Source organism: Mastomys coucha, unplaced genomic scaffold (assembly GCF_008632895.1).
Source record: "Mastomys coucha isolate ucsf_1 unplaced genomic scaffold, UCSF_Mcou_1 pScaffold21, whole genome shotgun sequence".
Lineage (NCBI taxonomy): Eukaryota > Metazoa > Chordata > Mammalia > Rodentia > Muridae > Mastomys > Mastomys coucha.
This window is the reverse complement of record NW_022196904.1, coordinates 138,645,480-138,659,994: the sequence shown is the minus strand read 5'-3', so window position 1 is coordinate 138,659,994 and position 14,515 is coordinate 138,645,480. Positions and strand designations below refer to the sequence as shown.

The 14,515-nt window shown below is 44.7% G+C and overlaps 1 protein-coding gene across 3 annotated transcripts in view; it reads left to right on the top strand.

Annotated features, from left to right (window-relative positions):
• Spindoc (spindlin interactor and repressor of chromatin binding) overlaps positions 1-8,340 on the top strand; it is a 23,254-nt gene extending 14,914 nt beyond the window's left edge. The window contains exon 6 of one of the 3 annotated variants that reach the window (XM_031389543.1): positions 7,542-8,340. In XM_031389543.1, coding sequence (XP_031245403.1) covers positions 7,542-7,753 — 212 coding nt within the window. In that variant the 3' untranslated portion in view covers positions 7,754-8,340. Of the gene's footprint in view, positions 1-626; positions 886-7,541 lie in introns of those variants that run through there. The other 2 variants (XM_031389544.1, XM_031389545.1) reach the window with 2 other exon arrangements.
• The last annotated feature ends 6,175 nt before the right edge of the window (positions 8,341-14,515 follow it).

Sequence of the window (14,515 nt, the reverse complement as noted above, 5' to 3'; positions counted from 1 at the left end):
AAAAAAAAAAAAAAAAGAGCACTGACTGCTTTTCCTAAGGTCCTGAGTTCAAGTCCCAGTAACCACATGGTGGCACAACCATCTGTAATGGTATCTTATATCCTCTTCTGGTGTGTCTGAAGACAGCTATAGTGTACTCATGTACATAAAATAATAAAATAAATAAATCTTTTTAAAAAAAAAAAGGGAAAGAAAATGTGAGTCACTGCCCGGCTATGAATTCCTTGCAGTAGTTATTCTCCTGGTTTAATTTGGTTCTCCATTTCCCTTTCATTTTTTAGTGTTAGGGGTTTTCAAGTTTCTCTAATGCTTAATCTATTGTTCTTACTGATTTATTCTGGATTTGTTCCCTGACAAATTTTAATATTCTAGTCTAATGCCAATTTGTTCACTATTTCATTGTTTCCAGACGTTTTGTTAGTCTTGCCTACATGAGCTAAATAAAATTTGATGTCTTTGCTAAGTTTTGCTAGGTTTTTGCCAGTTCTGTTCATGTCTCCCATGACTAGATATCTTTGCCATTTATCTTCTGGTCAGTGGTTTTCCATTTTGATGACTATATAGCTAGACCATCGCACACGCACCATGTGTTGGAGAAGATAAGATTTTCCTTTTGCTTTTCCTAGGAAGTTGTCTTACGACCGTGGTGCTGCGCTGATTTTGTGGTCCTTTCTCCATGTTGGTCGTTCCATCCCCTCATCTATAAGCTGCCTCTTTCCATTAGTCTTGGTTCCATCAGTGGTTGGTGATGATTGTGATCATTCTTTAGGTCCACACAGTTCGGAAGGTACCTCTTTTGGGGGAGTGGTGAACAGTTTAGGGTTGGGGACTATATATTTATTCTCCATATATAGAAAGCATTTGCAATAGAATTCAATTAGCAAATGTTGGTGGACTCTTTTTTTGCTTTATGAAGAGTCCTGGTTGCTAAGTCACTGATAAATATACCCATAATTAATTAGAGTATCATCTGCTTCAGTATTGGTCAGGGCTGTATGCAGGGAGATGAGCTTACCAGCAGTCACAGAGGTTGCTCTTTACTTCCTGACCCCATTGGAAATTAGCTGCCTTTCTATAAAAACCCTATAGAGGGTTTTAATAGTAATCTGTAAATATGGTATATGATTTCTCTATACTGTGCAAATATACCAATTAGGATCTATATCTGAGTTTTGTGCCCGGGTGGCAGGATTAAAGGCATGTGCCACCACCACCTTCCTCACTATAATTCTAGAATTTAGTAAATAACTAATTTCTAGAGATCCACCTCTCTACTGGCTTTGTAGGCATGGGCCACCACAGCCCTGCTGAAATATTTTATTCTAGTTCCAAATAACTCCAACTCTTAGAGATTTAGAAAACAAATTTGAACTGTGGTAAAACCCTTTGGATTTACTTAAAACATTTTAAATCCCTTTACTGTGTTTTTAATACCAAACAACAAAAATAACCTTTTTACTTAAGAAGAAAATTCAAAAGTTAATGTCTAAGATAATGTGGGTCACGTGGCGCTCTATAGTCTAACATTTGAACATGAAATTAAAACACATGGTGCCGGGCAGTGGTGGTGCATGCCTTTAATCCCAGCACTTGGGAGGCCGAGGCAGGCGGATTTCTGAGTTTAAGGCCAGCCTGGTCTACAGAGTGAGTTCCAGGACAGCCAGGGCTACACAGAGAAACCCTGTCTCAAAGAATACAAAAAAGAAAAAGAAAAGAAAAGAAAAAGAGAAAAACCAAAAAAGATGGCCCAGCCATCATTAAATCTTTTAATTGCTCTGTGCCTAAGTATTTTCATTAGTAAGTCCAAGGCTGTGTCTTATCATCTACTTTTCATGTTTTTCTTTTTCCTGTATCTATGTAGTTTTTTCTTTGAGAGGGTACAGAAAGCCACTGTGGCTATTAAGGATAAAATATGAAATACTAAGATGATAATCATAATCAGTATTGAGCCAATTTCAGTTAAATCATTTAGCTTTTCATTTTTGGCTTCTGTTTTCAAGCCATTTAAAGTAATGCTATACAGGATTGTAGTGCCTTGTATTATGGTTTTCCCACCCCTAACTCTTTCCTTGAGAACTTTCCAAATCTGATGGCTTCTTAGTTTGTCTGCAACTGGTGTAATTTCTATTAGTGTTGGATTGCCAAATGTTGTTTATAACAAAATCTTAATTGTTGGATTTTACCAGTTCAGACTTGGAAACCAGTTACTGGGGTGAAAACCTGCTGAATCAGAGGCAGAGAAAGCACCCAGCTGACCTTCCTTTATAGCCAGCACCCCAAAAGGAAAGTTCTTCTCTATGTTATCTCACCCCATGCCCCTCAACTGACTGTCCCTCCTTTCTACTTCCTGTACATTTCTCTATCTATCCTCCTGACTTCCTCGTACTCTTTTTTTTTTTCCCCCTATGTTTACTCCCTGTCAGCAGGTTGCTTGCCTTGCCTCTTGACTTATGGTTGACTTTATTTAATCCTGTTTAGAACAAACGGAAAGCTCTTGGATTAAATGTGTGTGCTAGGGATGAGCCATGGCACAAGTAGAAACAGGTTTTTCCAATAACCCAATCTCAGGGTTCGAAATGTGATCAAATATCCTGCAACCAGCAGTATCTGACATAAAGAAAGCTCTTGATCTGGAAATTTCTTTCTGCTCTTGCTTGTCATTTGAGTGATGTGACATTTCCAAGATCCCTGTGTAGGTTTTGTCCTTAGTGAGAACTAAAAGAAATGGGCTTAGTCCAGCCTCTGCAGAAGGAATGAGTGTGGACACACAGTTGGAAAGGAGGACCAGGTGGGAAGTGAGAGTTGGAGCAGCCCACTGAGGAAGAGACCTCTTCCAGGGCCCAAGAGTGAAGTGGACCAGTTCGTCCCAAATTCTCCCAGGTTGCTTTCCTTATTTGTCAAGCTTTTTAAAAGTTGTTTGTTTCATTTACTTATGGAGGGCATGTGCCGTGGCACATGAGGGAGGTCAGGACAGCCATCAGGAGCCAGTCCTCCTTCCACTGGGATTGGACTTAGCTCAGCAGTTCAGTGGCTCCCACTTGATTTCTCTGGCCTTAATATTCTGGTCTTTATCACATCAGGCTTTGCTCTCCTGCCCTTTTATCTCCATCCATCAGTTTCTCTACTCCTTTTGTCACCTAGAAGAATCAATAGCTTGAGGAGGCCCCAGCTTCTGGACCCTTAACTAAGTTCTGAGCTTTTTGTAATATCTTAATCATGAAAGTAGTGTATAGGGGGGCTGGCGAGATGGCTCAGCAGGTAAGAGCACTGATTGCTCTTCTGAAGGTCCTGAGTTCGGATCCCAGCAACCACCCGTAATGAGATCTGATGCCCTCTTCTGGTGCGTCTGAAGACAGCTACAGTGAATTAGGCCACAGCGAGCGGGCCCAGATTTGGGGGTGGGGGTGCGGCAGAGGTCTTGAGTTCAATTCCCAGCAGCCACACATGTGAAGGCTCATGGCCATTTGTACAGCTACAGTGTACTTATACACATAAAAAATAAATAAAATAAATCTTTAAAAAAAAAAGAAAGGGGGCTGAAGAGATGGCTCAGCGGTTAAGAGCACTGACTGCTCTTCTGAAGGTCCTGAGTTCAAATCCCAGCAACCACATGATGGCTCACAACCATCCGTAATGAGATCTGACGCTCTCTTCTAGTGTGTCTGAAGACAGCTATAGTGTACTTAAATATAATAATAAATAAATCTTTAGAAAAAAAAAGAAAGAAAGAAGGAAAAGAAAGTAGTGTATAGGAAGCATATAGGTTTTGTTTTACAGAAGGAAAAACTGTGAACCAGGCATTGTAATGGTACACACCTATAGTCCCAGCCTCTGCCTTTGAGCTCAAGTGCCTGATGCCAGCTAGACCACACCTCAAAAGAAAGACCAGGGCTGGAGAGTTGGCTTGAGGACAAACCAGATGTCAGTTTCATGCCTGGTTCTCATTAGGAGAACACCAAGTTGAGTATGGTGGTACACAACTTTAATCACAGCACTTGGGAGGCCGAGGCAGGTGGATTTCTAAGTTTGAGGCCAGCCTGGTCTACAGAGTGAGTTCCAGGACAGCTCGGGCTACACAGAGAAACCCTGTCCTCCCCCCGCCCCCCCAAAAAAAAAGAAAAAGAAAAAGAAAAAACCCAAACAGATATATTTCTGGTTAGAATATAAGATGATATAGCCACAATGAAAAAGCAGTTCAGCAGTTCCTCAAAAAAGCTAAACAATTACAGTATATATGGGGAGGAGAGTTCTACATCTGACTAGAGGTATGCAGGCAGCCAGGAGGAGGGTCTCTTTACTAGATGGAGCTTGAGCATAAGATCTCAAAGCCTGCTTACATATTGTCACATGTCCTCCAACAAGGCCATACCTTCTGCTAGTGCCACTTCCAATGGGCCAAGTATATTCAAACCACCACAGGCTTGTAAGGTTTCTTAGCTAGGATCTCTCACCTAACCAGCTGTAACTTGTCATGCTTCTACCAGACAGGCAAGCTAATGCACAGCCCTATTTGTGTAGCAAAACTTTTCTTCAGGAGATATAATTCACACAAATCTATTCCCTCACCCATCCACCCCCAGTTAAGGAACCAACAAGAGACCAAAAGTATGCATGCCACCAAAGTCCAATGCGATGAATCAATGATTTTTATTTTGGTTACTTACAGGAATATAGATGAGGATTACATACAGGAACCACAATTATTCAAAGATACTGCATTACCAAAGCCACTCACAAAGGTGGAAGTTTGGTGCACACTGCACAGCCTATAGACAGCTCCACAAGTTGGAGCGTGTCCTTTCCAGGTACCTCAGGCTAAAGCTCTTCCAGGCAGTTGGTGTGGTCTCAGGCAGTTTTTCTTTTGTGTCTTTGAAGCTCAGTTTTACCTCTCTGAGAGCCACTCTGTTTTTATTGTTTACTCTTGTAGGGAGGGGCTTTCTTCTTTCTTGACTCCTTTATCCCTCTGGCTACTGTACAACTTACTCTCAAACTGGAACCTTTACTCTGTCAGAGGCCTTTTACCTGGCGCTGGAGTCCCCTGGTCTGACTTTATCCACAACATTCTACACTGAAGTTTCTTCTTTGCCAACTTCCATTGGCTGATGTAAGATTAAAACCAGTATTAGGCATCTATCTTCTCTCCCTGCATTTCTACTTTCTTTTGTAGTTTGGAACAGGCTATGCATATTCTTGTAGACCCTCATACCTTCTCCTCCCCAAGTGCTGGAATTACAGATGATACTATCACACCTGGCATTTTCCACATCCCTATGTTATTTATTCTTGACTCGTAGAGTTGGTAGCACATATTGTTGTCTGTCATTCCTATTTTAGACTGTAAGCTTATTAGCCCAGTGGCCATAACACTTCCAAGTTTAGCATAGACAGTGTTTGTATGTATTTAGGAGATGACTGGGTCCGTAGCCCTAGATGCCATATGTGTGGTCATAGCCTGGCCCTCTCTTCCTTTTGTTAACAACTTCTCTCCTAGTAGCTAGATGTCACCTCTGTTTGGTTTGGTGGATTAAAAGTTGTCAGCAGAATATTATAACAACTTATTGTAATCTCAGCACTAGTGAGGCTGAGGCAGAGGATAGTGAGTTTGGGGTTCATTCTGGGCTACTGAGTGAACTCCTATCTCAAAACAAAATGAATAACCCTAGCAGTCAAGAGGCAGAGGCAGGCAGGTTGCTGTGAGTTTGAGACTGGTCTGGTCTACATAGCAAGTCTCATGGCAGCCAAGGCTACCTTGCAAGGCCTTGTCATACTTACCTTTTTCTAGTAACGTGCTAGTTACCCTTTCTGTCTCAACTCCGTCAGTCCATCTGCAAACCTCAGTTTACTCCTGCCAACTGCCATTACTATGATGTAATGTTGCCTTAACTTTCCTTTGGGACATGAGAAGCAATGTCTGCTTATCCCAGCCAGAACACCAGCTCAGACCTTAGTGTGCCTCTGAGCTACTGCTCCACTCTCTTTACTTTTTATTGTGACACAGGGTCTTACTCAGTTGCCCATACAGGCCAGGCCTTGAACTTTGGGTTACAATTTTCCTTCTCCATCTTCCCATGGGCTGGAGTTAAGCGCATGTTATGTGGTTCACACCTGGTTTGATGAGTTTATATATGTGGATTGAACATAGACTTTAGAATTGTCCAGGCAAGTGCTCTACCACTGTACTTGCTGTGTTCTCAGTTCTTTTTTGTTTTTGAGACATGGTTTCTACATAGACTTGGCTGTCATAGAACTCACTGTGTAGCGTTGACAGGCTGGCCTCAAACTCAGAGATTCTCCTGCCTCTGTCTCCCAAGTGCAAGGTATAGGTCACCATGCTTATCTTATATTCTCGTTCTCATGCATAATTTTAAACTCCAGCGAAATCATGTCTTAAATTGTATAGGGAAAAAAAATTCTTGAAAAAAATCTCAGAAATCATCTGCCTCTTGTCTCATGCTGGGATTAAAGGTGTCTGCCAGCACTGCCTGGCTCCACTCCCACTCCCTTTGCAGTGGTTGAACTTGAAGTCTCTTTTTCTTTTTTCTTTCTAAGATCTTTCTGGTCTCTTAATTATTTTTTATTTTATGTTTATTGGTGTTTTGCCTACATGTATATCTGTATAAGGGTGTCAGAAGCTCTGGAACTGGAGTCATAGAAAAGTATGAGCTGTCCTGTAGGTTCTGGGAATTGATCTGGTGTCCTCTGGAAGTATAGCCAGTACCCTTAACCAATGAGCCATGGCCTTGAACTCCTGGATGGCCTGCCTCTGCCTCCCAAGTGCTGGGATTGCTTTGCCATATATCACTTGCATGGGCCCAAGTCAAGGACATTTTTGTGTTTCTACCTTGCTGTAGCTGGAGGCCTAGCTTTGCCATTCTCGGTGTCTTCACCATGTTGCTAAGATACTTGACCATGAGAGACCTATGAACTCAAAGGATGTGGATCCTGGATGAAGGCTGCAGAGCAAAGCTGGGGCACTAACTCAGGGTGACTGTGTCCTGTATACGCTCTGCCTTATCACTCCAGTGCTGTGCTGCCAAAGCTATGTTTACACTTCTTTGGGCATTTCCTACCGTATCACTTCTATGTACAGTCTTTTTTGGGGGGCGGGGGGGATCGAGACAGGGTTTGTCTGTATAGCCCTGGCTGTTCTGGAACTCACTCTGTAGACCAGGCTGGCCTCGAACTCAGAAATCCACCTGTCTCTGCCTCCCAAGTGCTAGGACTAAAGGCGTGCGCCACCACCACCTGGCTTCCTATGTGCAGTCTGGAAGCTAGAAGTTGGAGAGTGACATCATGGGCCCTGTGAACCCATATGCTGAATTCGAAGGGCAGAAGCTGCATTTAATGCTTGCTCTGTGCCTAAGGGTTGTCAGGGCAGACATACCTGGTGGATTAAGAGGAGCCTTGTGCTTTCCTTGGCTTCTCCCAGAACAAGACACTGGGCTGTGGAAACCAGAAAAACCCTGTTAGTCTGGTATGGTTTGCAGTTTTGAGGACTATTAGAAGGTCTGACTGTGCTCTCTGCTCCCATCCCTTCCCAGCCTCCCCTCCGGGGCTCTGTGGGACACTGGATCTCCAGGTTATCCGTGTTCGGATGGAGGAACCACCAGCCGTCAGCCTCTTACAGGACTGGTCCAAGCACCCCCAGGGCACCAAGAGGCTGGGAACAGGTGACAACCCAGACTGGCCCACAGTTCTGTCAGAATCCAGTGCCACTGTTAAGGGACAACCAGAGGCAGGAAGTGGAGTATAGATTTTCAGTTTCCTAGAGAGGGAGGGGTGGGAAGAAGGAAAGGTAGGCAGGAGGAGGTAGTTATCCCCCATTGGCTTAAATCTCAGATCTGCCCAGCTTGGCCACCTGATGGAGAGTTTTTAAAACCAGGTGCCAGGACAACGTAGAGGGGGGAGGAGTGACATCATTGTCACATTGGGGTACTAGAAAATGCCTGCCCTTGGCCAAGCCTGAGGTAGGCAGAGGTGGCTTAGGTTGTTGGGTGGTAAGGCATTGGGCCTGTGGAGAACACCTTCCCCAATCCTTTGCTGACCTACCCTCTGACCCCACACCTCCTCCTTCCTCTCAGCTCCCCACCATTCTCCCCTGGCACAGTGCCTTATGCAGAGGTGGTCATGATGGGGTTTGAACTGAGTCCCACTACCTCGGGGGACACCTTTCCTCCCCCACTTCTGGCTCCTACAACAGGAGGCCTCCGTTACCTCTTACCGCCTCGTCCCTGCCGAGGGCTCCCGTCACCACCCTTTTACCTGTCGTCCTGTTGCATCTATTGTCCTGTTGTATATATTGCCTTTGTTGACAATAAATTATTTTTTTTTTAATTAAAAGTTCTGTGTGGGCTGTCATTGGGGAAAAGGGAGGATTCTTACAGCACCTTGAGGGGCAAGAAACTGGAAAGTAGTCCTGGGTGGGAGCCAGAGACCCCTATCCAGGGCAAAGCAGCAGGGAGCCCAGAGTAGAGCTTGCTTGGACCTCAGGATCTGTTTTACCTTGGTGTAAGTCACCTGAGAGACCTATTTTCTTTATTTGACCTACTGACCCACCTGGTAGGCCTCTGTCCAAGCAAAGATGCTATAGGGCTGGGAACACTCATACCCAAGGGCCTGATCCTGGCCAGCCTGCACAGACACCTCCTCTGTAATGTGAAGGTGTTACATCCCTGCTTTCTCAAAGGGCAGTATCTTCACTACACAGTTCACCCCTATTCCCCAGCCTCAATCCAAGTCTGCCTGGGGTCTGCAGATTTTAGACGTCCTCCTGAACTAACCCTGCATAGACCTGATCTGTGGGCTTTTGCACTTGGGGTGAAAATGGACGTCCCAGATTGCTTACTCTCAAGTCCTAGAGTTCATTGTTCTATTCAGAATCCCCAGGAGATGAGGCCACGCCACAGTGCTGCTCCTGGTATAATACAGAAACTTAGGGAAAGGTAAAGTGGAAGCCTCACCTCCATCAAGAGTCAGGATATGCTGTGTGCTTGCTGACACTACTATTTTCTAGGCCAGAAGTCTTATTCTAGACTGCTGAGAATTGGCCCTTTTAAGCCTGATATTCTCAGGAGGAGCCCAAGAATGTAGAGTCCTTCTTGTCCAGGAGAAGAGGCGACAAATGAAGTAGATGCAGGAGTTAAAGTTGCAAGGTCCGTCGTGTCCAGAATGTCCCACCATTGTATGGGCACAGGACACCTGGGACTATCCCTGTTTCTGCAGGTTGGTACAATTTGTATGCTCCTTAAAAAGAATTTAGATGTAGATTCTCTGAAAGCACTGTGTTGAAATTGTAGGTGGTTTCTGTTCTACGATTGTGTGACTTTACATTTATGCCAACTTCTTTTTAAGATATTGTATCTCTCACAAAGTATTGAGGAGCCTCAAAAGATTGTATTGTAAAATGATTATCTAAATGCCCCTTTGTGGTTGTATGAATCTGATTTGTCTTAGACTGTGAACTCTGTGGGGCAGGAACCAGATTGCATTGACTTGATATTTTTGGTGCCCTGCACAGGGCTTGGCACACAAGTGCTCAATAAATGTCTGTCAAATGCCATGTTGGTCTCTAAGTACTTGTTCTCTGTGACCTTTTCTCATATAGTTAATGACTCAATTTTGGCTTTTTTTTTCTGAGATATCCTCTGGCTGTTTCAAACTCATGCTCATCCTCCCGAGTGCTGGGATTACAGGTGTCCTCCAACACACACAGCCTAACAGTTCAGTTACAACAGTAAAAAAACACTTAACACCCTTCAGGGTAAGGGGTTTGCTGTCTTTGAGGTTGTCCTATAGCTAAATCAACTAGCTTCAAATTGAAAGTTCCCATAGCCTCTTCCTGGTTGGTTAATTAGATATAAGAGAGCTGGTAAGATGGCCCATGCCATACAAATCTGATGACCTGAGTTTCTTCCCTTCCCAGAACTCATATGGTGGAAGGAGACTTGTGGAAGTTGTCCTCTGAGCTCTGTGTGCCTGGCACACCAGAACAGTGGTACTCCTGCAATTGCACTCAGACACAGGTACTGTGGCACACACCTTAATTTCGGTATTCAGGAGGCAGTCAAACAGATAGGCAGCTCAGAGGGTTCTTAGACCAGCCTAGTCTACAGAGTCTCACAAAGCAAAGACAGGTGGAGTGAGGGAGCTAAAGAGATGACTTGGCTTATGGTTAGGAATGCTTGCAGTGGGCAGTGGTGGCACACACCTTTAATCCCAGCACTTGGGAGGCAGAGGCAGGCGGATTTCTGAGTTCCGAGGACAGCCAGGGCTACACAGAGAAACCCTGTCTTGAAAAACCAAAAACATAAAAAATAAATAAATAATTCTTTTTAAAAAAAATACAAAAAGTGCTGTTTTTTAACATTAGCACTCACATCAAGTGATACACTGTGCCTGTAACTCAAGCTCTGGGGGATCTGACACTCTTCTGGCCACTGCTTACACAAAACAGACATAAATAAAAGTAAATTTCAAAAGTGAAAAACGGGCTGGAGAGATGGCTCAGCAGTTAAGAGCACTGACTGCTCCTCTGAAGGACCTGAGTTCAAATCCCAGCAACCACATGGTGGCTCACAACCATCCATAAAGAGAGATCTGACTTCCTCTTCTAGAGGGTCTGGAGACAGCTACATTGTATACATATAATAAATAAAATCTTAAAAAAAAAAAAATGAAAAACAGGGCTAGGGAGATGGCTCTGGTTAAAAAGCACATACTAATCTTGCAGAGGATCTGCATCTGATTCCCGGTACCCACGTCAGGTGGTTCACAGTTACCTGTGAGTCCAGCTCTAAGGGACCTGCTAGCTTTCTGGCCTCCATGAGCACCTGCATGCATGGTATACATACACATACACATAACTTTGGACTTGGCTGTGAGGTCTCACATAATTCAAGGGCATTGTTACTCTGCTTGCTGAGTTTATTATGGTATATGCTACCCAGACTATGAATAGTGCGGGGGTGTCTGTCCTCTCAGAACTGGGGTGTACTGCTCTGCTGGCAAGTGGGCACCCAGGGAAACCTGGAGAGAGTGGGGCTGAAGGACTCATTAGAGCCTCTGGGGACCCCAGCTGTGTGCTTGACAGTTCCAGTGCCCTATCAGTCCTTAGCCTAGCTTTCCTGGTTAAGCTACTCTCGGCCATTCCTCAGTTCTGAGTTCTAGGGGGTTCCATAGGTAGCCCATGCTGGCTTCAAACTTGCATGTCAGCTCTCCTGTCTCTACTGCTGAGATTGCAAATTGAGTCGCTACACCTGGCCCTTAAATTCTTTTTTTTTGTTTTGTTTTGTTTTGTTTTGTTTTTTTCAAGACAGGGTTTCTCTGTGTAGCCCTGGCTGTCCTGGAACTCACTCTGTAGACCAGGCTGGCCTCAAACTCAAAAATCTGCCTGCCTCTGCCTCTCAAGTGCTGAGATTTAAGGAGTGTGCCACCACTGCCTGGCTGGCCCTTAAATTCTTAACAGTCACTCCTAAATGATAAACACGTTAACTGCTAAATAATCTATTTGTTTTTTTAATTTGTACAAGTGTTTTGTTTCCATGTATGTTTCTGTACCACATACATACATACTTGGTACCTGAGGAAACCAGGAGAGGGCATCAGATCTGGAGTTAAAGAGAGCTGACATGGATGGGAGAGAGATTGAACCCAGGAATTCTGGAAGAGCTAGTCAGTGCTTTTACCCAGCGGGTGCTCTTCCAGCCCTTAAATAATAATATTTCTTTTTTGTTTGTTTGTTTGTTTTTTCAAGACAGGGTTTCTCTGTATAGCCCTGGCTGTCCTGGAACTCACTCTGTAGACCAGGCTGGCCTCGAACTCAGAAATCCGCCTGCCTCTGCCTCCCAAGTGCTGGACTAAAGGCGTGCGCCACCACCACCCGCCTAAATAATATTTCTTTAGACACAGAATCTGGATTTAATGAAAGTGACTGATGTTTCCCTCTATTCTGTGTATCAAGGATACAACTGCACCAGTAACCAAGAAGCAGGTTTAGCTTGGAAAAGAATAAGGTTTATAATTAGCCTCAGGAGGTCAACAAAGGGAAAAAGAGGACCCGCCTTGAATGGAAAAGACAGAACCACCCAGCAGGAGGCTTTCCTGCCCTTTGGCCAGCTACAGCCCCTGCCTTCTCATCCTACCCAACCTTCCCTGTGCTTGCATTTGAGGGAGGCAGTGCTCACATACATCAGTCTGGAGCTCCACTTCACAGTCTGATGTGACTGGCTCTAGTAAGTGTGAAGAGGAAGTGCTTGCCTAGTTTTGTTAAGGAAAAAAAAATTGTAGAAAGGTGACCAGGTGACAGTGGCTGGCAGCCAAGCCCAGGGTTTAGGGGAGAGTCTCCCACTCCCCCAACCCCTTCTTCAGAAGGTAAGTCCTAGAACCTGGGGGTAGCCTTGCCTTCCAGCTCCCTCCCTCAGCAATCTCTGCCTCTTGTTCAGTAGCTCCAAAAGGTACAAAAGCAATGGCTAACTGGTAGAACCACCTCACACAGGGCAGGACATAATGATGGGGCTCCCATCTCAGACTCTGGCCTGTCCCCTCTATACTCTCTCTGCTGTTCACTCACCGTGACATTTTCCTGGGGGAGCAATTTACCGCTGAGAACAGTATCCACAGACTTGCTCACAGCACAGCACCCCACCAGGGTGGGATAATGGGTAGGAATAGCTGCGTATTGACAGTGTTCCCAGTTCATACTTAGTTCATTCTGAGGTGGCTGAAATCAAAGTCCTCCAGACCCACTGCTGAGTGACTCCTTTATGCCACACAGGGTTCTAGACATTTCGAGCAGAACCAGGAGGACGGAGCCAGACAAAGCCCCATGTCATGGTGTCTCCATCCTGGGGGGAGACCAATAGTAAACAGAAACATATCCTAGGTGGAAAACCAGCTTGAAGAAAGAGCACTTTATTTTGTTTTGTTGAGAGAGGATCTTTTTGATATAGCCTTGGCTAGCCTAGAATTCACTGTGTAGACCAGGCTGACCTCAAACTCACAGAGATGCACCTGCCTCTGCCTCTTGCTGGTGGGACTAAAGACCTGGGCCACTGTACTCAACTCCTGAATATTTTTAATTAACTTTTTTTTTTGACTTAGATATAAAGTATTAGGTTTCTTGTTTATTCTTGTCTGTAGCTGAGACTAGAGCTCACCCTGTAGCCCAGGCTGGCCTGAAACTTGCTCTGTAGTCCATGCTGGCCTCCAACTTGTGACAGTCTTCCTGCCTCAGTGTCCCTCCGTGTCCAGAATTTATTCTGGGATTACTTTCAGCAAGCCAGTGCACCCAGTCAATTTCTTTATCCATCCATTTGTGGATGGGTCTCTAAGCTGGCTCTATATCTGGTCTACTGTGACTCTTCAGAATATTTTAAGGCATATCCATGCATGATTTCATCTGCAACTACTTCTGTTTGCATCTCTGAGCAATTGACTCTTCAATAAATCATACAGCCGGGCAGTGGAGGCACATGCCTTTAATCCCAGCACTTGGGAGGCAGAGGTAGGCGAATTTCTGAGTTCGAGGCCAGCCTGGTCTACAGAGTGAGTTCCAGGAAAGCCAAGGCTACACAGAAAAACCCTGTCTCAAAAAACCAAAAATAAATAAATCATACAGTTATCACACTTTAAAAAAAAAAAATTTTTTTTGCAATGTAGTGATGGATCATGGTTTTAATCCCAGCACTGGGGAGGCAGGGGCAAGTAGATCTGAGTGAGTATGGGGCCAGCCTGATCTACAGAGTGAGCTCCAGGAGAACCAGGGCTAGTCAGAGAAACCCTGTCTTGAAAAAACAAAAATTAAAAAAAAAACGGATTTAAAATTTTTTATTTATTTTGTTATTTTTGTTTTGTTTTGTTTTTCGAGACAGGGTTTCTCTGTGTAGCCCTGGCTGACCTGGAACTCACTCTGTAGACCAGGCTGGCCTCGAATTCAGAAATCCGCTTGCCTCTGCCTCCCAAGTGCTGGGACTAAAGGCGTGCGCCACCACCGCCCGGCTTAAAATTTTTTATTTTATGTGTATGAGTGTTTTGCCTGCTTTCTCATGAGTACCATGTATGTCCATAGTGCTTTTGTGGGTCAGAAGAAGGACCAGATCTATGTGGGAGCTGGAGACTTATCCTAGGTGCTCTGCAAGAGCAGTCAGTGCTCTTTTTTTTTTTAAAGATTTATTTACTTTATGTGTATGAGTACACTGTAGCTATACAGATGGCCATGACCCATCATGTGTGTGGCTGCCGTTGGACTCAGGACCTCTGCCGGCCCTGCTAGCTCTGACCCTGCTCGCTCCGGTGTAACTTACTGCAGCTGTCTTCAGACGCACCAGAAGAGGGCGTCAGATCTCATTACGGGTGGTTGTGAACCACCATGTGGTTGCTGAGATCCAAACTCAGGACCTTGGTAAGAGCAGTCAGTGCTCTTACCCACTGAGCCATCTTGCCAGCCCGCAGTCAGTGCTCTTAACCTTTAACCACTAAGCCACCTCTCCTGACCCACACCGCCTTAGTCTTTTTTTTT